General features: G+C 44.2%; 9 protein-coding genes across 9 annotated transcripts; 5 read left to right on the top strand and 4 right to left on the bottom strand.

The window, feature by feature from the left end:
- Positions 1-433: 433 nt before the first annotated feature.
- On the top strand, positions 434-1315 carry J4E84_010777 (uncharacterized protein; the record flags this gene model as incomplete). The annotated part of the gene is made up of 2 exons (XM_049393332.1): positions 434-520; positions 857-1315. The coding sequence occupies 2 exons, from the start codon at positions 434-436 to the stop codon at positions 1313-1315; spliced, it is 546 nt and encodes a 181-aa protein (XP_049238950.1).
- Positions 1316-1988: 673 nt separating this feature from the next.
- Positions 1989-2645, bottom strand: J4E84_010776 (uncharacterized protein; the record flags this gene model as incomplete). Its single annotated transcript, XM_049393331.1, has 4 exons — positions 1989-2170; positions 2220-2415; positions 2471-2492; positions 2638-2645. 4 exons carry the CDS (start codon positions 2643-2645, stop codon positions 1989-1991), a joined length of 408 nt encoding a protein of 135 aa, XP_049238949.1.
- A 234-nt stretch (positions 2646-2879) lies between these two features.
- Positions 2880-4319, top strand: J4E84_010775 (uncharacterized protein; the record flags this gene model as incomplete). The annotated part of the gene is made up of 3 exons (XM_049393330.1): positions 2880-3464; positions 3515-3766; positions 3816-4319. 3 exons carry the CDS (start codon positions 2880-2882, stop codon positions 4317-4319), a joined length of 1341 nt encoding a protein of 446 aa, XP_049238948.1.
- A 417-nt stretch (positions 4320-4736) lies between these two features.
- Positions 4737-5850, top strand: J4E84_010774 (uncharacterized protein; the record flags this gene model as incomplete). The annotated part of the gene is made up of 3 exons (XM_049393329.1): positions 4737-4909; positions 4973-5252; positions 5305-5850. The coding sequence occupies 3 exons, from the start codon at positions 4737-4739 to the stop codon at positions 5848-5850; spliced, it is 999 nt and encodes a 332-aa protein (XP_049238947.1).
- Positions 5851-6636: 786 nt separating this feature from the next.
- On the top strand, positions 6637-8239 carry J4E84_010773 (uncharacterized protein; the record flags this gene model as incomplete). Its single annotated transcript, XM_049393328.1, has 3 exons — positions 6637-7096; positions 7152-7549; positions 7598-8239. 3 exons carry the CDS (start codon positions 6637-6639, stop codon positions 8237-8239), a joined length of 1500 nt encoding a protein of 499 aa, XP_049238946.1.
- A 253-nt stretch (positions 8240-8492) lies between these two features.
- Positions 8493-9425, bottom strand: J4E84_010772 (uncharacterized protein; the record flags this gene model as incomplete). Its single annotated transcript, XM_049393327.1, has 1 exon — positions 8493-9425. The coding sequence occupies one exon, from the start codon at positions 9423-9425 to the stop codon at positions 8493-8495; it is 933 nt and encodes a 310-aa protein (XP_049238945.1).
- Positions 9426-10497: 1072 nt separating this feature from the next.
- Positions 10498-12021, bottom strand: J4E84_010771 (uncharacterized protein; the record flags this gene model as incomplete). Its single annotated transcript, XM_049393326.1, has 1 exon — positions 10498-12021. The coding sequence occupies one exon, from the start codon at positions 12019-12021 to the stop codon at positions 10498-10500; it is 1524 nt and encodes a 507-aa protein (XP_049238944.1).
- A 963-nt stretch (positions 12022-12984) lies between these two features.
- Positions 12985-14015, top strand: J4E84_010770 (uncharacterized protein; the record flags this gene model as incomplete). The annotated part of the gene is made up of 2 exons (XM_049393325.1): positions 12985-13147; positions 13309-14015. 2 exons carry the CDS (start codon positions 12985-12987, stop codon positions 14013-14015), a joined length of 870 nt encoding a protein of 289 aa, XP_049238943.1.
- A 768-nt stretch (positions 14016-14783) lies between these two features.
- J4E84_010769 (uncharacterized protein) lies at positions 14784-15449 on the bottom strand (the record flags this gene model as incomplete). Its single annotated transcript, XM_049393324.1, has 1 exon — positions 14784-15449. The coding sequence occupies one exon, from the start codon at positions 15447-15449 to the stop codon at positions 14784-14786; it is 666 nt and encodes a 221-aa protein (XP_049238942.1).
- Between the last annotated feature and the right edge of the window lie 8151 nt (positions 15450-23600).

Here is a 23600-nt window from a genome sequence, read left to right as displayed (position 1 = left end):
GGGCGCGCGATAGAGTTCGAGACGCGGGGCAGACATGAAGGCAGCATGTTGCGGCTTGCTCTGTGTAACGTCTGACTTGCATCGACTCCGCACGCTGAGTCTCAACGTTCGAGACGAGATGCGAGGCGAGAAGGCGACTTTGGGTAGTGACGTTCTGGTAGGTCCCCGCGTAGATTGACATGGCGCTTGTCGACGATAGCCACTTTCACATGCCACTGCATCTGCTTCACCCCAGCCCACTGAACCACGCCCTTTTCAGCAAAGCCTCCCAACCAAATACAGTCACATCATAGCGCACAGCCGTATAATAAGGTCGACCAGGACCCTTTTCTCTTGCTCTACGTTACTGCTACTCCTCCACTGCCTCGCAACCCAACAACTCTTCTTCCACCACAGTAGAACCTGCAACACTGCATATCTACTATTACGATTAATGGCACCACACGCAACCGACGACGGCAACATGAGCTCTCAGGCACCTATGACCAACGGCGAGACGCCCAGCTCAAAAGCTTTGTCGGTATGTACTACTTACTTTTTCTCTTTCTCATCACACCCGCAAACACGTCTCTTCACACACATCATGGGTCACTTTGCTGCGATCTGGCATAGATTGCGGACCGTCGCGGGGTTTCGAGCACCTGGGAACTGCAATCTACTCGGACCAGTAACACGGCGCACAAAACCCACGATGCAGGCGCGGAGCTTATGGCCCAGCCAATCAACCCAGCATTCCACGAACCTTCTTACAGCATGAACCCTACTTCGCGGAAGCCGTCCGAAAAGCTTCCGTGGGAACTTCCGCGACTGCATACTTTGAGGTTCGATAGACGAGCACGAGACTAACAGCCTCCAGCATCTCAACTCCTACCCCGTAGTCCACGACAGCGTCGAGACTTTCAAATCCAACCCCTACGGCTCGCGCGCCCTCAACCTCGCCAGCAATACCTACAACTCGGTCGTTGCACCCTTCCACCCCTACCTGCGCACACCATACTCCTACCTCTCGCCCTACCTGGCACGCGCCGACCAGCTTGGTGACTCTGGCCTCTCCACCCTCGAGACACATCTCCCTATCGTCAAGGAAGACACCTCAAAACTCAAGGAGTACGCGTTCTCGCCCGTCACATATGTGCGAAGCACCTGGGAAGACGAGTACAAGAAGACGCATTACAACAACGGTGTCGTCAAGATGGGTGTTGCGACAGTCAGCTTCGAGCTCAGGATGGTGAGCGATGCGTGTGACGTTGTGCTGGGATACCTGAACAAGGGCAAGGAGCAGACGAAGAAGAAGGTCGATGAGGTTAAGCAGTAGAGTGCGACTATGACCTGCATAGTATCTCGGGGCGTTTGTACGATGAAAGGCGAGGTGATTAGGGCTCGCTGATCGGAAAAGCAAAGGCGAAGGGGCGTCCATCAGTATGGCTTGTCGATGTAACGTCGAGTAACTTTCTTGTGCCTGTCTGCGCGCCTTTCCTTCAAAGATAGACCGGTTAATGACATGATATCCCTTCTGTTCCATTGATTGGTGTTCACTGTGCACTGCATCAGCATGTGAGTTGAACCAGCAAGGGCCTAGACGGCTTCTTCGTAGATGGGACCGAGGCCGTCTGCCTCATTACATTGTCGCACGTGAAGGCAGCAATACGGGGCGCTCAGGTCGTGGCGTGCATCGGCTCGTTGTTTCGCTTCGGTAGTGCTAGTTGTTCTAATCCTGCATTGTCAGCATAAGCCTCACTACATCATCAGTATCATCCAGTAGTAGACAGAGGCCAACGTGAAAATCATGTTCATTTCATGAAGTTCGTGAATTGAGCCGGATGCCTTGAGCGGATGCCGGATTTTTCATGCTTTGATTATCAAGCCGAAATACACGCCTGGACGGCAGGCCGGTTGTGTGTCCTGTCATCCTATGATATCCACCGCTCACGCAGCATCTTCCGTATCAAATCATGCCCATCTGCGCCCAGCCGTAACCGAAGGAAAGCTTAGAACTGTAAGGGAGTGAAGAACCACCTGTTCTTTCCGGACTGGTATCGCTCCTCGAATGCCTTCTTGACGGTCTTCTTGGCCTCCTCCCGTTGCGAGACCTCCTTGAATGTGTCGGCGGAGATGACGCCCTTAAGGTTCTCGAGCTCGATGGTGTAGCGGGTGGGCATAATGTGGGTGTCTGCGTCTATCAGCGTCTGCCCAGCGAGTGCGTCCTCATGTCCACGTACAGTTGACCTGCTTGACGAAAGGCTTGACCTTGCTCTTCTTGGCCTGCTTGGTCTTTGACATGCGGCGGGTGACCTTGGAGGGGTAGGTCTCGATACCGGCAACGAGCGCGTGGGGGAAGGGGTGCGACTTGGTGCCGTTGTCAAGTGGTGAGATGATCACGCACTTCTTTCCGGCGTAGCGGCCCCGGGTGATGATCTAGGCGGACTGTGAGTGAGTGCGATGGGGGTGTTTCGAGCGATTTCAAACGTACGACAACGCGTCCGACCTTGAGGCTGGTGGAATGTTAGCAGCTGTTCTGTCGCATGTTGTGGGCTTTCAAGGGTGCGATTATTGGCGTCCCGCTGCGCATTTCGGGGAGCACCGCGGGGCGCCAATTTGTATCGCAGAGAGGATCGTGTGCAGCATCGGGGCACTCACAACTTCATTTTGGCTGTTGTCCGGGTTAGTGATGGGGTTCTTGGTCCTGGAGTTCGAGGTTGTCGCCAGAGCAAAAATGGTGTGTGGCATGTCGCTTGATCCGATGAGTTTGGCCGGCGCCGCCCCACATTAATTCTTAGCGCCAAACACGCTGGTTGGCTGGCCCCGCCGCCGCCTCTAGGAAATCTTGAAGACCCGCAAAGTTCGCGACGGCCAGTCGACACAGCTGGACAACCACCACCATGAAGATCAAGGCCCTCAGCCGGTCCACGGCGTCCACCCAGGCCCCCGGCTCTAGCGTCGCCAAGGTCACGAGGAACCTCGACCCCAACCTGCATCCGTTTGAACGTGCGCGCGAATACACCAGAGCCCTCAATGCGACAAAAGTCGAGCGCATGTTTGCGCAGCCCTTCCTCGGCGATTTCGAGCCTGGCCACGTAGACGGTGTATACTCCTTCGCCAAGGACCCCAACTCCCTCGAGCATTTCGCCAGTGGCAGTGGCGACGGCATCGTCAAGGTCTGGGACTTTACTAGCCGGGAGGAGAAGTGGCAGGCGCAGGCGCATGAGAACCTCGTCAAGGGCATGTGCTGGACGCGGGACAAGAAACTCATAACCTGTGGATCAGACCGCCAGATTCAACTCTTCGAGCCATATGCGCAAGCCTCGAAATCAGCGCCAAAAGCTACATGGCATGGCAACTCAGCCTTCACCTCCGTCTCGCACCATCGCTCGCTACCGACCTTTGCTGCTGGATCCAGCTCCATCTCCATATACGATACATCGAGGACGTCAGGGGCTCCTGTCTCCAATCTTGTGTGGCCATCGGTAGGTCTTTCATGTAGAGCAGACCTGAGGCGTATACTAATAATCAGTAGGCCATTGACACCATCACGGACGTCAAGTTTAACCAGGTCGAAACCTCGATACTCGCATCATGTGCGACCGACCGCGCTGTCATCCTCTACGACGCCCGCACGAACTCACCCCTACACCGCACTGTGCTCAACTTCCCCGCCAACTGCATCTCCTGGAATCCCATGGAAGCCTACAACTTCGCCGTTGCTTCGGAAGACCACAATGGATACATATTCGACATGCGCAACATGAAGCGTGCGCTGCAAGTCTTGGTAAGTCCAACGTAAAGGTCAGGGCACAGCAGTCACTAACAACAAGTAGAAAGGGCATGTCGCCGCAGTCATGTCGATTGAGTTCTCTCCAACGGGAGAGGAGCTCATCACCGGTTCCTACGACCGATCCATAAGAATTTGGGAGCGATCAAAGGGCCACGCCCGGGACGTCTACCACACCAAGCGAATGCAGCGCGTCTTCTCCGTTGCATGGAGTCCTGACAACAACTACGTACTCAGCGGATCAGACGACGGCAATGTCCGCCTATGGAGAGCCAGAGCATCCGAGAGGCAGGGCGTCAAGTCATTCGCTCTAAAACAGAAGCTCGAATACGATGCAGCGCTCAAGGAGCGATACAAGCATATGCCAGAGATCAAGCGCATCGAGAAACACAGGCATCTGCCCAAGACTGTTAAGAAGGCGGGTGAGATCAAGAACGAGGAGCTCAAGGCTGTCAAGAGGAAGGAAGAAAATGAGAGGAGGCACACGAAGAAGGGCACAGTCCGGAGAAAGGCAGAGCGTGAGAAGATGATCTTGGCGAGAGAGCAATGATAAGTCAAAAGAAGGGTTCAGTACAATTTTTGCATAGCGTTGGCGTTCTTGGTATTCGGGTAGAGGACCTGTGGTACTATACGGTGCATCCGAGGGTGTTGATCGTAGTTTAAAAGATATGGGATATTTGACTCCATCATCCTGTCTTTCAGGAACAAATACTTGCGTTGAACCTGCCCAGGTGGTGCCCTCCAGGGCTTCGATTGTTCATACACGTGACATCGCGTGATTGCGTCATACCTCGGTCTAATAGTTACCCCATTGTAGTCCACAGCACGAAAGGGCGCGAAGAACGACATTTGACCGAGACCAAACAGCACACTTCATTATCCGGTTTGGAACCTTCAGGTCCCTCTGAGTTGCGCATTTATACTCCCAATCAACGACATACCAATCCGAGCCGCCCAGATCGCAAACATGGCATCTAGATCCGCCCTCCACATCCAAGACACCAAGTTCAACGATCTCGGTCTCTCAAAGTCCACTTTGAACAAGGAGAAAGTTTGCTGCTACACGCGCTCACTAGAGAATGCCAGCGACGATAATCCCATACTCGTTCTCATTCATGGATACCCGCAATCGGCTTACATGTAACTTCCTCCTCCGTCTCCAATCCTGCATTCAATACGTCGAAGAGTCTGACACAAGGTCAGGTGGCGACACATAATCCCTCTGCTCTCATCTAAAGCACCGCTCTTCGTCCCAGATCTACCTGGCTACGGCGCTAGTACACCGATTGCGAAGAACGATAAAGTGAGTATAGGAACGGCGGTACTCGAAGCATTGAAGACGGAGGTCAATAAAAGTAAGAGCGGAGATGGGGATGTAAAGGTTGTGCTTATTGGGCATGATCGTGGAGCCAGAGTTGCTCATCACGTTACTGTTAGTGGGGTGGATGGAGTGGAGATCTTGGGTGTTTGTTTGATTGACATCGTATGCTTTTCCGCCCTGGACTTCCTTGTGTCAGGCAGGCTAATCTTGATAGGTCCCAACCTCCACACAATGGCAGCACTTCACCCCCCCAGCCACCGCCGCAAAGGAGATAACGGGCTACTTTCACTGGCCGCTGCTCGCAAACGTCGATCTAGCAACGCGTATGATCACCGCTTTCGGCCCTTCAAAATGGTGTCAAGAGATGATCCTACGTTGGTCTGGAAAGAGCAACGCCGGTATCGAGAAACTGAAAGCCAATGATGCATTGACCGTCTATGGCGATTTCTTCAACCAAGAACATACGCTGAAAGCTACTTGTGAAGACTACAAGGAAGGTGCTACGACGGATGTTGAGAGGGAAGAGAAGAACCAGAAAGAGGGGAGAAAGATTGAAGTGCCGTTGCTGTTGGTGTATAGTGCGGCGAGTATTGGGAGTAGGTTTGACTTTCCGGATGTGTGGAAGGAGTGGGTTGGTGAGGGAGTCAAGATTGAGAATCATGGGTTGGGGGATGGGGTTGGACATTTTGGGGCGGAGGAGGCGCCTGAGGAGTGTGCAACGGCCATAGTGGATTGGACGAAGACATTTGTCGGACGGTGAATGTAGTACTGGAACATTATACAGCGAGACATTCAGGGAGATAATCTTAATCTGGCATATGGAATGATATTGGCCAAGCGCTTATCCGGCGCTCTCGTGGATGAGGCCACAAGTCGTAGCTACCTATCCTTGCCAATCTTGAACGGAATACAACGCTCACCAAGATGGCAAAACTTCCCTTGCTAGGATACCAAAGTTTGGCGCCTACCGGCAGGCGTGATTCCGTAACTAATGTCGCGTAACACAATGTCGCGTTACCGACGACTCTGAGGTATTGACGTGTCGTAGGTTAGGACGTAGTTCGCGTCGAGAGGGGGACCTCGGGACCATCCGCGCGCCGCCTTGGCGGCTGCTTCGCGTCTGCCAACCCCTCCCGACGCGATTCGCTGGCGCCCACCTGGCATCGCCCTCGACTATACGGCAAGGGCAGACAGCCAAACTAACTGCATCAAACAGGTGCAAATCGATGCTTGCCTAGGAATGACACAACTCTGCCTTCCCGAGAGGCATCTCCGCAGCTGCGGCGTTCTGCGGCGTCGCTCTGCATCATGCAGTCCTGATCATCGAATAAGCAATGCAGTGCGATAGCGACACGTTCGCGCGATTGGCGACAATCCGGAGCTGACTTACTGACCTGCGCAGTGCAGAAGAGGTAGCATGCTGCCTGCATTCTGAGGCACAAGCTTACGCAGAGCGACAGGCAACTCTAGTGCACAGTACCTTCCATGACCTCCTTATCCGCATCCGACCCTCCCACTCTAGCATTGGCGGAATCGATCGGTCATCATGTTTCTTCTTACCGCTGCAGTTTGGCTGCTCTGCATCGCCCGTCGCTCATATGCGTCAGGATCGTACGACCTGCAGCTCGCAGCGTCCGCGTTGAGCCTGCATCTATCCAAGGACGCCATCATCACGTTTCCAGGGGATGCTCGTTGGGACGACCTTCAAGTCCGTGGCGCTTCACCACGAATATCTCCTGACTATAACGTGGTAGTTGAAGTCGCGACTGAGTCCGACGTGCAGACTACGGTCGCGTTGGCCAATCGTTTCAACATCCCATTCCTGGCCGTTACCGGTGGTCATGGGTGGACCACAACGCTTAACAACCTATCGTACGGAATTCAGATCAACATGCGGAAGCTCAATACTACGACACTCGGTCAGAACGGCAAGACTGCTACTGTTGGAGGCGGAACGATGCAATATGAGATCACCCGCTCCCTGTTCGCCTCGGGCAAGTATGCTGGTGAGTTTGACCCAGTCTCTGCAGACATACAGCCACTTACTGTTCCTCTCACCAGTTACCGGGCTTGGAGAATGCGTGTCAGTAGCAGGCCCACTGCTGGGAGGTGGCCACAGTCTCCTCCAGAATCAATACGGCTATTCTCTTGACGGTCTCGTTTCCGCGCGCATCGTCGTTGCCAGCGGCAAGATTGTAGAAGCCTCCCGGACGAAGCATGCCGATCTGTTTTGGGCTCTACAAGGTGCAGGCCATCAATTTGGCATTGTGACAAGTCTTGAAGTAAAGACTTACGATATTCCTTCCAACTGGACCGTCTACTCGATCATCTTCGCGGCTGACAAGGTCGAGGAGCTTTTCAGTCTAATCAACGAATTCGAAGAGCCGAGTGCGGAACGCTCTGCGAAGCTAGCGCTCACAGGGCTGTTCGTGAGGATACCTGCTGCTGATCCCGTCAATGTAAGCGCAGCCTCGCAATACACCTGCCAGATACTGACTCTTTACTAGCCTGTCGTGGCATACACTGTCGCCTACGAGGGCACGGAAGCGGAAGCTGAACCCTATGCTGCTCGTTTTAAAGCGCTCGGCCCAATCTCTATCACAGTCTCCACGGACGTCAACTACGTAGAGCTATACACGGTGACTGGAAACAACCTCGGAGGTCAACCCTGCAGGCGAAACCAGAACATTGCAGGAGCCGGTGTCTCTCTACCTACCTGGGATCTTGAGAGTGTTCGCAAAGCCTTCACGTTATTTGGTAACATCACAGCAGATCCACGCTTCAACACATCGATCACTCTGATGGAGAATTACGGCATGCAGGGCGTACGAGCTATCGACGTATCTTCCACTGCGTTGGCACCCGAGGAACGCGAGTATCCAATTCTTGCATCGCCGGTTCTGTGGTGGGTTGGCGACGATACGCAGACCACCAAAGATGCGTACGCACACACGCGCGCGATGCGTGATGCGCTATACACTGGCCTCGACCGCACCAACCAGAAGCGACACTGCTATGTTAATTACGCTAACGGAGAAGAGGATAGGCCTGAGATGTATGGGCACGATGCTAGGCTCGCTAAGTTGGTCAAGTTGAAGGTTGAGTGGGATCCGAAGAACAGGTTTGGATACTACAACCCAATAGTGTAGGCAGGAATGCATTCACAGTAGCAGAAGACGAAGTATTTTGAGGACGACTTTATTACTAAACTAAACGCAAGTGCGGCGAATGATGGTGCCAAGAGTAACTCGCGTCGAAAACCAGCGCAAACCGCAACGCCAAACCTCACCCGGGAGCAACTCGCGTCGCAACCCAGCGCCGAATGCAACCGCCAAACCTCAGCCAGGAGCAGACATCGCATCTCTCCGCTGCCAAAACAAACACAAAAGTCCGGCGAAGCGACTACAGCCACTTCCAAACGGCCTCGTCATCCCCACTCGCGACGCTGCCCTCTGGATCCCAGTCGAAATCCTTTGCCTTAGGCGGCCACTGCCCCTGACACTCCAGATGCTTTGCGATAGCATCCTCCGTCAGCTCCGCCCCTGACTTCTCCTCCACCTCTTCCTCGACCCCTGACACCTCCCCCTCCCCCTCCTCAGCGGGCAGCGCGAAGGTCCTCGCAGCGTCGTGAAGCTGCTTTACGGACATCTTACAGGCATTGTCTACCTCTACGCGCGCTAGCCCCTTGCTGGCGGAAACTTTGGCCTCAGGCCCAAACTCCGAAAAAGTGTGTTTGGTCATCTTCCAGACGGTAACCTCTTTTTCAGAGGCGTTCTGGTCGATTTCTTCAACGGTATGCTTGCTAGCAGTGACCGTGAGGTGTGTGTGTAGTGATTGTCGGGTTTTTCGCTCACCCGAAACGGTTTCGGCATTGTTGAACAATCCCGCTTCGACGCAAGATTGGCCGACGCCAAGGTATTCTGCCTCCTCTGCCATGTACAGCCTGGCCAGGCGCTCAGGCTGGGTGCAGGCGATGTGAAGGCGTTTTGTGGCTGGTAGTGCGTCGCCAAGTACACCCCAGATGTCTGTCCATGTGATGTTGAGGGTGGCGGACTTTGATGGTTTGATGACGATCTCGAGGATCGTGTTCTCGGGATCTATGGCCAGATCTTCCCAGTCTTCTGGGCCCCAGATGGGGAACTTTTGGTGAGAGGAGGACGACGCTGTGGCCTGCGCCTCCTTTGATGTGGTGAAGAGGGCGGCTGGTGACGAAATGCTTGTGACCATGTATTCGTCTTCGTCGAATTCGACGGTTGCTGTTGTGGCCATGCTCGCTTGCCAGACGGCGTCGCGGAGCTCTTTGGGTAGTTTTGGGAAGAGCGTAAAGGTAGACATGGCGACGGTATTGGTAGTGATGTAGTAATGGTTTTATCTGGCGTACTGGTATGCGTACTGGTTTTGTCTGAAGCGAGTTCGGACGGGTATGGTAAAATGGTATGAGAGGATAGTTCTGATGAGAGAGAGAGGGGGAAATGGGCTGCCTTTTATTCAGACTCAAAGCGCGCTAACTGCAGTACCGCACTACTCGACGGCGAAGAGTCATAAGGTCGTCTATGTCTTTGCTCCACTCAAAGCGTCCAACGAGCATATTATCACGTCACAAGAATCATGGAGCTACCCTATAACACGACATAACGAATACAATCAGCGCATCGACCAAGAACCGAGACCCGACACTACAGCCCAGAGGTACTCGCCGCATCACATAGAATTGTATCGCGCAAGCTTTCGACCAACAATCGAGACCCGATTTTGCAGCCCGGAAGTACGCGCCGCACCATATGGTGTCTCTGGACATATCGTTATCTCGCGAAAACCTTCGACCAAAAATCGAGACTCAGTTTTGCAGCCCGGAGGTTCTCGCCGCACCTCATGTTGTTCCTGGATATGTTATTATATCGCTCAGAACTTCAGGCAACCACTTCAGACCCATAACACTAGAGAAGAGACTCATGCGATATGGCACCGGTGCAAGAGTTTTCAAGCCATATGATCGCTCCCATACTTACTCTGCGACCACTCGTGATGGCTTGTGGTCTCAGCATAGGCAACGCCCGCTCTGCGACCCCCGGAGTTTACTCAGCTGCCCAAAGCTCAGCCGATTGCGCATAGTTTACCCGAAGCTATGACAAGTGCGCGTTGCTGTGCTCAATCGTCTTGAGGCTAGTGGGTTTTCTAGAAGACATGTACCATCGCGCTTGTTCAAGTTTCTCAAGACACCTGTTCGATGCATCATCCGCTTTCACATTTACTACAGCCGTAAGATATTTCTTATCGCTATTTGCTAGTTTATATTGCTATTTTGGATTGCAGTGTCTGCTTAGGTACCGTTCTCTGCCACTCGCCAGTCCGGATTGAGCGCACAGTTGTCTGCTGACTAACTCGTCCCCGCTCTCACATACTCTCTTCACAAACCCAGACCTTCCCATCCCTTCTTCCATGCAGTTCTATCCTGCACCTTCTCCACCCTCAAACCACGGCTCCGAGCCTGTTCGTAGATTGAGTCATCAGCCTCGGAGACTTTCCGCCGCTCTCCTGCGTCGCTTTCGCTAGCGTCGTCATCGCTCTCCGCTGGATATACGGAGTGGTCGTTGCACGGACTCTCCCCAATCTTGATGGTCTTCAAGTTTGGCCATTCTGTTTGGCGATCCAGGAGATGCTTGAGGTAGCGCTTGGTCTCGTACGTCGCATCCATGATACTGATGCTCTCGATCGTGGTAGGTAGATGACAAGTTCGGAATTCCTCGTTCGCAGAGAAGAAAGCTTCCTGTGGGGCATTGAGATTGCGAAGTTTAGGTAATCCAGCAAGCCAGGTCATTGGAGATACACCGCGAGTATACTCCAACATGATCGTGTACCTGACCAGATCTTTGAGGGCGGGCTCAACGTCCAGAGTCAGATTCGTCAAACTGCGGCTCTCCAGATGCGAGACAATGTGCGCGAAAGATCCTCGTGGAGTGTTGAGGGGATTGAACCTGCCATATGGATCGATAAGAGTGCGGTATAGAATGAAGAGGTGGGTCAAGTTTGTAAGACCACGGACAACGCTTCTCATGTGACCATACACACCCTGCCCATGAGTGGCTTCGTGAGAGTGAAACGCTTCAAAGTCCGCTTGAATGATCAGACGGGTCAAACTCGTAGAAACAGTTCCGCTAGGTGCGATATACCACATTATCTCGTTGGAATTGATGTAATCGTCGCAATAGAAAGCGTCTTCGAATAGGTTGATACTCGCGGCTTCCAGTCGGGGTAAACTTAGCCAGTTGCATGGTGGGTAACCATTTGTGGTCAGTCGAGTCAGGCTAGAGAGACCCTGGAAACATTCTGCGAATTCCTTGTGTCTGGCTACGTCTTGGAACAATTCTCCGAATTCACCCCAAACGAGGTTTTTGTAGTTGGCATACAACGGTGAGCCCCGGTTTTCCAGTGTGAGATCACTGAGAGCCGGGGTGATACACAAGATGAGCTTGACGAGAGCGGTTTCTACGCCACTCATCAGCATATCTTCCCAGCCAACGTTGTGGAGTGTGATATCGTTCCTTGACTCGACAGTGCTCGCAAACCCGATAAAGTGGGCCCCAAGCTCCGGAATACCGCAAGTACACCTATCATCTCGACGATATTCTCTCGAAGACACACAGCTCTCAAGATGCATGATTGGTATGCCGGACAGCTCGATGCTTAGTTTCAGCACTCTTCTCGCAAGATCGGGTCGCTGCAAGAGAGTGCGCGCGAGACGCGCGAGACCTCGTTCCAGGGTTGGAGTGATTGAGATATCCGTGTAGAACACTTCTTGCGCAATAGGTCGTAGCTTCCGGCAACTCAACGCGAGGTGATTGAGATCGCTGTATCCGTTCTTGGTGTCGTCTCGTAGACATTTGGCGACTGCGAGCAGGAGCTCGTCTGGGAGACCGCATAAGTCAGTCATGTCGACGAGTGCGCGTGTCTGAGGCGTGGGGTGATGATCTCAGGTGAGATGAAAGAGCGATAGCCTGGTTCAGTACTGGAGAGCAGGAAGTCGCGAACGAGCCTAGTCTCGACTGGGTAAGCTGCGAACGCGCTATCAGCTGACTGCTCTCTCACTTCATTTACAGATGTCGCAAGCTCGAGCAGGTTTCACTCACTGTATATCGCAAGGTCGTCTAGTGGTCGCGCTGTGCTCTCTGTCAAAGCCCGTGCAGCACCAGGATGGGTCACTGCCAGATAACTTTGGAAAGCAAAGCATCACAGGATATCCATGCAGCGTGCCAACTTCCTTCCACCTTCGACAATGATTTGATCAACATTGGAGAGTACGACTAGCACAACTCTCACATGCTAGCTCCGCACGCGTTCATCCGTTCATCTCTCTTTCCTACAAGCGATATTACCAGCTTTCGAATGTAGTAGTCCTCAGTACCTAGATATAGCAGCGCCCTCATTGCCAAATGCTTGGTCACTTTAGTCGCGTTTGATTGTGTAGCTGCTTCGTGTGATTTCCCCTCTTTGGTCACACATGCACTTGCCTTCGATAACCGTCGTGTCAGCTCCACTCGCCACCTTCGGGCCCGACCCATCATTTTATCCAGTCGACGTTCCTATACGTCTATGTTCGGATTTGGGCTGCTGCTTTCCTTCCTTCACCATAGCCTTCATTGAAGGAATATCCGTATTTGACCATCCGGTGGGTCTGCGACGGCTAGCGCGTCCGTCCATTGGGCAACGACAGCCTGGGCAGGGCCGCTTACCATATCGGCCGTGCCCGGGGCCGCCAAACAGGCAGCCGTCAGCCTTTACCTAATACGACAACCTCCAAACTGCCGTACATACCTAGGTAAACTCATAACGTCTTCTCGACAGCTTTCGCGATCATCTACCATTTATCTCAAGCTACGAAACTAGCGCTGTCCCAATGGCGTCTGATCCTATCCCTCCACCCTCCAACTTTCAGCCTCAAAGCCCGCTGTTCTATGTCATACCTGGCGAGATCCGTAACGAGATCTTCCAATTGGCGCTCATGCAGGATGAAGACAGCGCAGCAGCGTATCCAGAAGACTCGTACTGGTACCGACCAGGTTTCTAAGGTCCGCTCAAGGGCAGCACTGCACTTTTGCGCACGTGCAAGCTCGCGTACGCGGAGGGTCAGAAAGTGTTCCTCAGAGAGCTGGAATGGGCTTTTTGGTTTAGTACGTTTATGCGAAGCCTGTGACGTTACGCCAAACTGATCTCGACGTAGATCGTGGACCTGATGGCCGTACATGCACTCCAGCGTGCGAAAGATTCTGCCGCAACCTAACTCCACAAGCCGTTCAGTCACTCCAGAAAGTTCGTCTTTTCACGCAGATGTTCTGGCTCGAAGAAGGAAATCAATTATTCTACATCCTCAGCATACCTCAGTTCCGACCAACCCAGCTTACTATTACCATACGATACTCCGACTGGTGGTTCTGGGAAAGCAATGCGCCACTTAGTATGGAAGAGAAGTGGCTTCGCTACTTCGAAGGAAACCCCGGCTTGCGCGTACTGAGGGTTGAGTACGAGACGCTCAGTTGGAAGAAAGCGGAGATGATGCGCATCATAAAGCGAAACAAGAAATGGAAACTACCTGTACGAAGAGAAGGCAGCAACTTCCAGAGGAATGAGCTCGAGGGGTATCTGAGCGCTGAGAACACTGAGCTGAAGGAATGGACTTGGAAGGGCCCAAGCAAGCTGGGTGGACGAAGCTGGATGCACCACGGTACCGAAGATAAGGTCGAATATGTCGTCGTAACGGATACCTGGCAGTTTGTGGAAGGCGAACTCACCGAGAAAGAGATGGAGGGCCGGTTGACCACTATGATGCGAGCACCTGAGTTGACGCGGGCCGAGGTGGAAAGACGCCGCAATATAGGCGCATGGCGTGGGAGACTTCGGGAGAGGAAGACTACACAATATGCAGCTTAGTCAAAGATATGTTCTCCAGTGCGGGTAACAAGTACTTTGTTACTCTGCTGCGATTACACGGAACCTTGACAACTACCACCGCTGCCAAATCTTTTGTCTTATAACACGTGTTCAAGGGCCCTCTCCCCTATGATTGCGTTCAAAGTCAATCTCGATGAATTCTAGCGCTCGATAGACCGCAACTCCAACTTTTCTGGCTGTCTGACATGGAGTAGCAGCGGGTCTGCACACGAGTCCCGTAACACACTTACCACCTTCTTCCTCACCGCCTCTACCTTCTCGCCCTTCTGACACACCACTTCAACCCTGACTTTTTTCAGAACGCTACTCAACACACTGCAAAACTCCACCTTACTAAACTTCATTCCCGGGCAGATCCTCGGGCCAGTCCCCCATGCGAAGAATCCACTACCACTCGTTGGGTGCTTGAGTTCTTCAGCAGACAGTATCTCGGGTAGAGTTACCTTGCTACTGCCGGCGGAATGCGACTGAATCCAGCGCTTCGGGTTCCAAGTAAGCGGATCGGGGAAGTTGGCGGATGAGGTGTGAGAAGCCCATGAGTTGAGCATGATTTGGGTGTTAGCCGGAAGAACGATATTCTCATGGGCTTTCTTGGAATCTAAACTGGTCTGTGGGATAGTACGCTGGGGATGTGCAGGGAAGGGCGAACGCGGAAGAGGCGGCGAAGGACTGTAGAGACGTAGCGTTTCGTACTTCCCATTCTGTTAGCCTACGATCATGCTTCGCGCAATAGTAGATGGCCGGTGTTTATGAAGAACGAGGACGTACCATGACAGCCATTACCCTCTTCAGTCGTGGGAATACTCTTGCATACTCCGGGTCATCAGTTGCTTCGTCTTTCAGAACTTCATCGAGCTCTTCCGCTACCCAGTCTTGGATCTCAGGATACACAGCCAGTAAAGCCAATGCATATGATAGCGTGATAGACGTAGACTCCAGTCCACCAACCGCGAATATGAAGATATTGCCTCTGATCTCAACATCCGAGAGTTTGGACTTGGACACTCCGCTTCCAGATTTGGCTTCGTCGTTTGCCCTGGTGAGCGTGCTGATGAGTGTAGCAGATTTGGATTGCCCGCTGGCCACTTTTGATCGCTCTTTCACGACGGTTTCGTCCATGTACTGCCGGAACTCACGCATGGCGAGTAGCAGTCTCTTAATATTAGTTGGAAGCAGCGATTCGAATACGGGAAATTTGAAGAGCGGCATGATACCCGCTATAGCCGGTGAGGTTGGAGTACTCATAACCGTCACTAGTGCATCGCGAAGTGACAGTTGGTGACCTGGTGTCAGTTCATTAACTTCCGTATTCTCGAAAGCGACTGAAGATATGACATTGAGCGCCAATGTACTGGTATCCTTGATCATGCTGTTCGTCCTTTCACCGGGTGATGAGAGCCAACGCTCGATCATGTTTTTCGACTGTTGCAGAGCTTCGTTCCATACCGCGGCTGAGGCTCGCTCGTTGAAGCAAGGCGCTGTGAGTTTGCGATGACGGATCCAATCATCGCCATTTGACTTTCTGAATTAGCTTTTACGGTTCCGAGTACTAAGAATATGGGGTGGACTGCGAGTTCTTAGAGAATGTCGCACATACCGTGTCAACGTTTTGCCCAAACGTGCCCAATATCTCTACAGCCGTAGTCAGTTTCCGCTTCCAGTGACCTATCACATATCGTCGGACTCACCATTTACATTGTCAGGTTTTACATAACCCCTCCAATCCTTGAGTACATATTCAATCGTTTTCGGATCACTCGTACATAGCACATTATGCCCTGGCGCCACCACAATGAAGCAGAGACCAAGTTCTTGATGTAACTTGTCGTTGTCTTGCCAGCAACATGTCCAGTCAATGGCCCTGAACCACCGGTATCTTTCCAGGCAAGTTCGGAATAGACTGGCTACCAGCTGCCATTGTAGACTATATGGGGTGACAGGACTTATGATGATGCGCAAGCCAGACTTACGTGCGGACACGTAATTACGATAGAGTCGGTACAGCGGGTATGTGACAAAGACGTGAGCGAAGAGGCAGAGTATCGTTGCGATGATCATCTTGGCAGGATTTGGTCGATGATGAGAAACTGTGATTGACTACGGGCACCTTGGTGTAGCTAGAACTTAAAAGACCTTGGATATCTGTGATCTGGGTGTCTGCGCGCTGAGATTGCACATCACGCGGGGTCACATATGCATCGTGCTTATCGAGGCAGGCGCAACTTGATGTTCGAATGAATGTCAAAAAGTCGGCTTCATCCGACTATCGACTTTTCACTTATGCGAATATACGAACTATTAGACACAGATAATCGCATAACAATAGAGGCATGAAGACGCAATGCGCACGCGCAGTGCGCATGCAGGCGCATATCACACACGTGATGTCATCCTACTCTACATCACAACCTCCACGAGCAAGGTTGCAGCAGTACAATCCTGCCACATCTGAGACACGAGCAAGCCTGCGCATGCACGCCTCACCGAGGCACGTCTGCAATGCAGGGTCAAAGATACCGAACGTGTCAAAACATGCAGAGCCGACCCGCGACGCACGTCAATTACTCGACAGGAGGGATGCGCCCGTCTTGGGTTGAACATGGCATCGTGGACACTTGCAACATTGAATGTTTGATCTGCAACATGTGTTCGCAGGAGATTGCGGATGGGTATTCTGCTGGTTTTACCGTAGTTGCAAACTTGTATGTTTCAGGCTTTAGCCTGGCTTGTTTCATGGATCTGGTAGGTGTGTGTGATTCGGAGTGGGTTGGGGAGAAGCATTAGCCGGTCGCGATGAATGATGATGTCGCGATGAGAGGCGCAATGGAGCCGAACGTGTCGGGGGATTGTCAACTTTCCCGCGAATTGGAATGCAGTCGTCAACAGTAACAGTGATGTTGTTTCCACAGTTATTCCATATCGTTGATGTCAACAAAGGCAAGGCAATGGGACCCAATGCGTGGATATGCGCATGCTGCATGTACATTGAGGCAGAACTGTACCTAGGTAGGTACGCGTGGGGAGCAGTCGGTGGTCGACACCCGACATTGCCGTCTGCGATGCGGGGTCAGAAGGCAAAGACCTAGTATTGGTGGTTGCAGGGTGTGTAGACGTAAGTATACATGCGTGCTGAAAGGTAGCACCACGCTATGACACCTGGTACCGTGGTTCGCATAATGCGAACCCAGCCACAAGGCAGGCGCAGCAAAACTCAAGCAACTTCAACATAACTAAATGAACTACAACGCTAGACTGCAACACAATCAAGGATGCAGGTTACCTAACTATAGGATTTGCTAAGGTAGACTATAGCTAAGATACTAAGCTGCTTTATACTAGCGCGTATATATAAAATTATATTTAAATTATAATTTAAAACTAAACTCTCTTACTTTTTACTTACTTACTTACTTACTACCTACTAACTAACTAACTACTATAGTACTATATAGCTTTATAAGTAAAACTATTAAAAAGCTATTTTAATATATTTTAAAAGCTTTCTAATAATATATAGAATAATTATAAGTAATACTTAGCTTTTACTACTTTACCTTTAAGTTACTCTAGCTATAAATTTAATAACTAAAACTAGCTTATAGTTAACTTTAGTAAAGTTATCTACTACTATAAAAAGTTTAGCGTACTATATAAAGTAAGTTATATTAAAATACTTTTATATTACTTTTTAAACGCTTTTTAATAATATATAAAAAAGAATAAAGTTCTATAATTTTATTTATACTTATTTTCTTAATATTTATAAGTTTTATAAAGTAGTATCTTTAGAAAATAAAAAAAGTAGGCTAAACTAAAGAGTTATTACTTTTACTAAGTATAAGTATTAAAATACTATTATAATACTCTTAAAAAGCTTTCTAATAATATATAAAATAGTATAATAAGCTCTAAGTTAAGTATAACTATATTTTTACTAAGCGTTAAGCTACTACTAAAGCTACTACTCTAGCTTACTAATAAGCTTTTATAATAGTTAAGAAGTTAAAGCTAATTCTAAGATTAACTAGTAGTTATAGAGAAGAGGTAAGTAAATTAAAATACTATCTAAATACTATTTAAAAGCTTTCTAACTATACTTTATAGTTTAACTTTAAGTAAATAATAAGTATTATACTTACTACTAGTTATATTATATCTTACTCTATTTATATAAAGAAGTATAGAACTAATAGTAAGAGTAAGAATACTAAAATATACTTTAAATACTTTACTAATACTTTTTAGTCTACTACTTTAAGTATAAAAGAGATAGATTTAGTAATAGAATTAATAGTAGCTATTACTATAAGAATATTAGCTACTAGAAGTTACTTTAAATATATAGTTTCTAGTAAGTCTAATAGTATTTTATAAAATAGAAATATCTACTTTTTATAAAAAATCTCTCTAAGCTTTAAAATTTAAAATAATATATATTTTTATAGTTTTTTTAAAGTAAATATACTAAAAAGCGTTAGAAGAGTATTTAAAGAGTATTTTAGTATACTTACTAGTTAATTTTTTTTTTTTATACTAACTATATACTTTAGTAATATCTTACTCTAAAAGTATCTTTTTATAGATATTATAGTTTAGCTAGATAAGTAAGAAATATAGCTTTTAATATAATAAAAAAGCTTAGCTTACTACTTTCTTTTAAACTCTATAATTACTTAATTTATACCTTAGTAAAGATACTACTAGTATAACTTTTACTCTTTTATACTTACTACTTCTTAGAAAAAGTAGCTTTAAAAGTTTAAGCTTCTTAGAAAGCTTTTAAGTTAGTAGTAAAGATATTAAAGTAGATAGATAGAGAGAGTATATTAAAAAAGTAATTAGAATACTTTTTTATAGTATATTTTTCTTAAAAGTTTTTTTTAGCTAGCTACTAGTAGTATAAACTTTTAAAATCTTTTTATAGAAGATAAAAGTAGCTATCTTTACTATAAGTAATAAGTAGCTAGCCTTTCTAGTCTTTACCTTATACTATAGATAGTACTTCTTAATATAAATAATAAGAAAGTTATAATTTAAGAACTTTCTCTAGATAGTATTTAGAATATATTTATAGTACTTTTATAAAAGCTAACTTACTTTATAAAGCTTCTTACTATTTTTCTTCTAGTAGTAATAGTAAAAGAGCTCTCTAATAAAAATAATATACTTACTATTACTATCTTTCTCTTTAAACTTTATTAAGCTCTCTAGTAAAGAAAAGAAAGTAGTATAGTTTTAGTATATTTTTTAAAATATAATTAGAGCGCTTTTAAATAGCGTTTTAGTATATATATATATTTTAGAGTAGTATCTTATTACTTATAGTAAGTAGTAGAGAAAAAAAAAGAATAAAAGAGAAAAAAAAATAATAGAGTAAGGTTTAATTTAGAAAAAAATAAAAGGCTAGTCTAGTATTTATACTTTAATTACTTAGCTAATAAATTTAGAAAAGTAAAGTATTAATTAGTTAAAGGCTTTCTAAAAGTATTCTAAAGGCTATTTTCTTCTTAGAGTTCTAAGATAGTTTAATCTTTTTTACTAATTAATACTAGTAGTTATAAGTATTAAAACTCTTATAAAATAGTATAAAATATAAAATAAAAAAGTTATAATACTTAGCTATTTTATAAGAGTTTTAATACTTATAACTACTAAGTATTAATTAGTAGAAGGCTTTCTAAAAGTACTCTAAATACTATCTTCTTTTTAGAGTTCTAAGATAGCTTAATCTCTTCTACTTATTAATACTAGTAGTTATAGATATTAAAACTTTTATAAAATAGTATACTATAAATAAAAGTATAAATAAAAAGTTATATAGTATTACTAAGAAGTGTACTAAGATTATAAGAAGAGTAGTTAAGTACTTCTTAAATTTTATACTATTTTATAAGAGTTTTAATATCTATAACTACTAGATAGTAATTAGTAAAAAGCTTTCTAAAAGTATTTAAAAAGCTATCTACGCCTTAGAGTTCTAAGATAGTTTAATTTTTACTTCTCTTTTTCTTATTTTAAAAGCTAGCATTCTTTCTTAAAGTTATAGTTACTACTTCTATAGTTTAAGTCTCTCTTTCTTATCTTTAAGTACTTAACTACTTTTTACTACTTACTACTTTAAAGCTTAAAAGCTAGATAAACTTAGAATATATTAGAAAAGCTTTTTAAAAGTATTTTAGTTTACTTACTTTTATTCTTTTATTAGAGATAAGCGCGCTAAAAAGAAGTACACTAGAAAGAAGCGCGCTAGTAAAAATCTAGTAACTAAGCTAGTCTAGCGTTCTTAACTACTTCTACTTTTTATAAACTATTAGCTACACTTAAGTATATAACTAAAGAAGTTAGCTAACTTAAGAATAGTTTTATTATCTTCTAGAATTATAATATAGGCTAGCTTTATCTTCTACTTTAGATAGCTATTAGAAAGCGCTCTAAAAGCCTTTTAATTATAATATCTACTTACTTTCTCTTACTATAGAGTTATTATATTATTAAGTCTAATTAAAAGTAGTGCGCTACTTATAGTAAACGCTATATTTAGTTTTTATAAGATATTATTTAATATCTTAGAGATTTTATATATAAGCTTTAAATATATAAGTTAAAAAGTGTTTAGAAAGCTTTTAGAAAGCGCTCTTATCTAATAATACTTTCTAGTAGTAATAGACTAATTCTATAGTAGTAGCTCTTCTACCTAGCCTACTTAGCTATATTAGAATAAGATTTTAGCTTATTTTAGATATTAAGAAGTATCTAGCTATAGGCCTAGTATAGACTTATAGTAATAATAAAGTACTTCTTATATCTTACTTAATTTATAACTATATAACTTTTATTACTTAAAAGCTATTAAAAAGGCTTATAAAAGTATTTTAAGAACCTACTCTTAAGAAAAGTAATCTAAGTATAGTACTTAGTATTAGAGATAGTAGTAAGAAAAGCTATTATTCTACTTTATATAGAGTTTACGCTATACTTAGCGTTTAGAACTATAAGCTAAATACTTCTTATAAAGTATATAATATAAAATTAGATAGTATAATAGTACTACTACTTCTAAGTATAGTATTTCTTATTAATAAGCTATAAAAATAAGCTCTAGCCTATATAAAGGTATTAGAAAAGTATTTAAAAAGTATTTTATTAGTAACTTACTTTTTATTTACTTATTATCTATATTAATAGTAATATCTAATAAGCTTTTACTATATAAGTAGTAAATCTAGAATTTACGCCTCTTTTTAGATATACTTACTCTTTTTTTAATAAGCTAGAAGAACTTTATAAAGCTATTAGCGTAGAGTTTAATACTATTATTATTAGTAATAATTCTTTTTAGAGTAACTACTAAAAAGCTATTAAAATATATTTATAGAGTATTTTAGTACTAACTTATACTTCTTTATTATCTTATTAAATATTATAAAAAGAATTTTATACTATAGTCTATTTAAGCGCTTAAAGAATATATCTATTTACTAAGTCTTCTATTTAAGTAGAAGAATAGCTTATTAGTTTAGAAAGTAGTAAATTATAGTTCTAGTAGTAGAAAAGTTAATAGAGTAGATATAAGCCTAGATAGTATTAAGAAAGCTTTTAAAAAGTAATTAAGTAGTATCTATCTTTATTAAATTTTAGTACTTTATTCTTTATTTATATATTACGCTTTTAAGTCTAGCTCTAAAAAGAAACTTAATTATCTTCTCTTACTAGATAATCTACTTAATATAGAACTTATTAGTAAAGACTATACTTATATTTTCTATAGATTTAAAGCTATACTTCTATAGATATACTCTAAGCTATAAAAAGCTAAGAAACTATACTAGATAGCTATTAGAAAGCTTTTAAAGAGCGTTTTATACGCTACTTACTAACTATTAAGTCTAGTGTTAATATTAGAGCTAAAATCTTTATAATATTATTAATATACTTATTTATAGACTTAGTAGAAGGTAAAGAAATATACTTATATTTTCTAATAGTAATAAGAATATAATAAAGGTAGTGTATAACATTCTAAGAGATAACTATATAGAATTTAGTATTAAAGTAAAATTATAATACTAAAGGTACTTAGCTTTAAAGGTAGTTATAGTTTATAAAGTAATTAGAATACTTTTAGAAAGCTCTTAAATAGTATATTATACTATACTTTTATTCTCTTATTAATATAAAGATATAGGTATTATAATAACCTCTAAACTTCTTTTTTTATAGTAAACTCTCTTAAAATAGATAAGTAAGATACTTAATATTAATTTTAGATAAAATAGCGTAAAAGAAGTACTTTTTATCTACTTAGTTATACTACTTCTAGCTACTATACTCTATATACTAAGGCTTATTCTTTATTAGTACTTAAAAAGCTATTAAAATATATTTTAATAGCCTTTTAAGTTAAATATTTTTTTTACTTATCTTTTCTATTATCTAAAAATAGAACTATAATCTTCTTTATATAATATATAAGCTATTTCTACTTAAAACTAGTTTTAGATAAAAATAAATATACTAAAGCTTATTAGAATACTTTCTAAAAGTAATCTAAAAGCTTTCTATAAACTTAGTTATAAATCTTTATACTTAAGTATAATTTTTTTTTTTAAAGTATTTTTAAGGCGTTTTATCTTATTATATAGTACTAGTATTACTTTAAAGTAAGTATATCTTTCTTTAAGAAGCTCTTAAAGGTATAAATAGTACTTAATACTAGAGTATTAGTACTTTTAGTATACTATATAGTATTTAAGATAAAAGAAAAATATTAAGTACTTTTTATACTTAGTATATTTTATATATTAAAACTAGAAAGTATTTAAATAGTGCTTTAAAAGCTTTTTACTATAAAGCTTACTTATAATACTACTACTAAAGCACTTTTTATTATAGTAGTAAATTCTAGAAGCTATATAATATATATATACTTTTTTTTAGTTATTTTTAAGTATATTAGAATTACTATAATATACTACTTAGTAGTTATAGTAAAAGTAAAACTATTATTACTTTTTATAGTAAGTAGAATAAGTAATTTACTTTAGAAAGCTTTTAGAAAGTATTTAAAGTACTTTTTCTTAGAATACTTACTATATTCTTTACTATATTTTTATTTATAACTTTCTTATTAATATAAGCCTAGTAGAACGTTAGCTTAATATTTTTAAATACTTTATTAGTTAGTAAAGTAGATTATAGGCCTAAGTTAAGCACTAAAAAAGAGAGGTAGTATTAGCTTATAGTTACTTAGCACTTTATAAAGCTCTTAGAAAGCTTTTATATTACTTTTATAGTATTTTTTTTTATTTTTTAATTCTATATAGTACTTTAAACTATATTAAGCTAGTATATAAGAGATAGTTAAGCTAATATAATATAAAACTTTATTTATAGTAGTGTATTTCTATTCTAGGTATGTTCTAATAGCACTAACGCTAATTCTATAGTTAGGTGACATGCGAACACAACACGATTAATGCGCGAGTTCTCTCGGCCCGCGATGCATGCAGAGATTTTCCTAACAGATCAGCCCATGTTTCCCAGCCACCCCGGCGTATCCCGGGA

Source organism: Alternaria hordeiaustralica, assembly GCF_023758085.1.
Source record: "Alternaria hordeiaustralica strain BMP 2776 chromosome Unknown scaffold_46, whole genome shotgun sequence".
Classification (NCBI taxonomy): Eukaryota; Fungi; Ascomycota; class Dothideomycetes; order Pleosporales; family Pleosporaceae; genus Alternaria; species Alternaria hordeiaustralica.
Note: the sequence above shows the minus strand (reverse complement) of the source record. Positions and strands in the feature narration are given on the sequence as shown.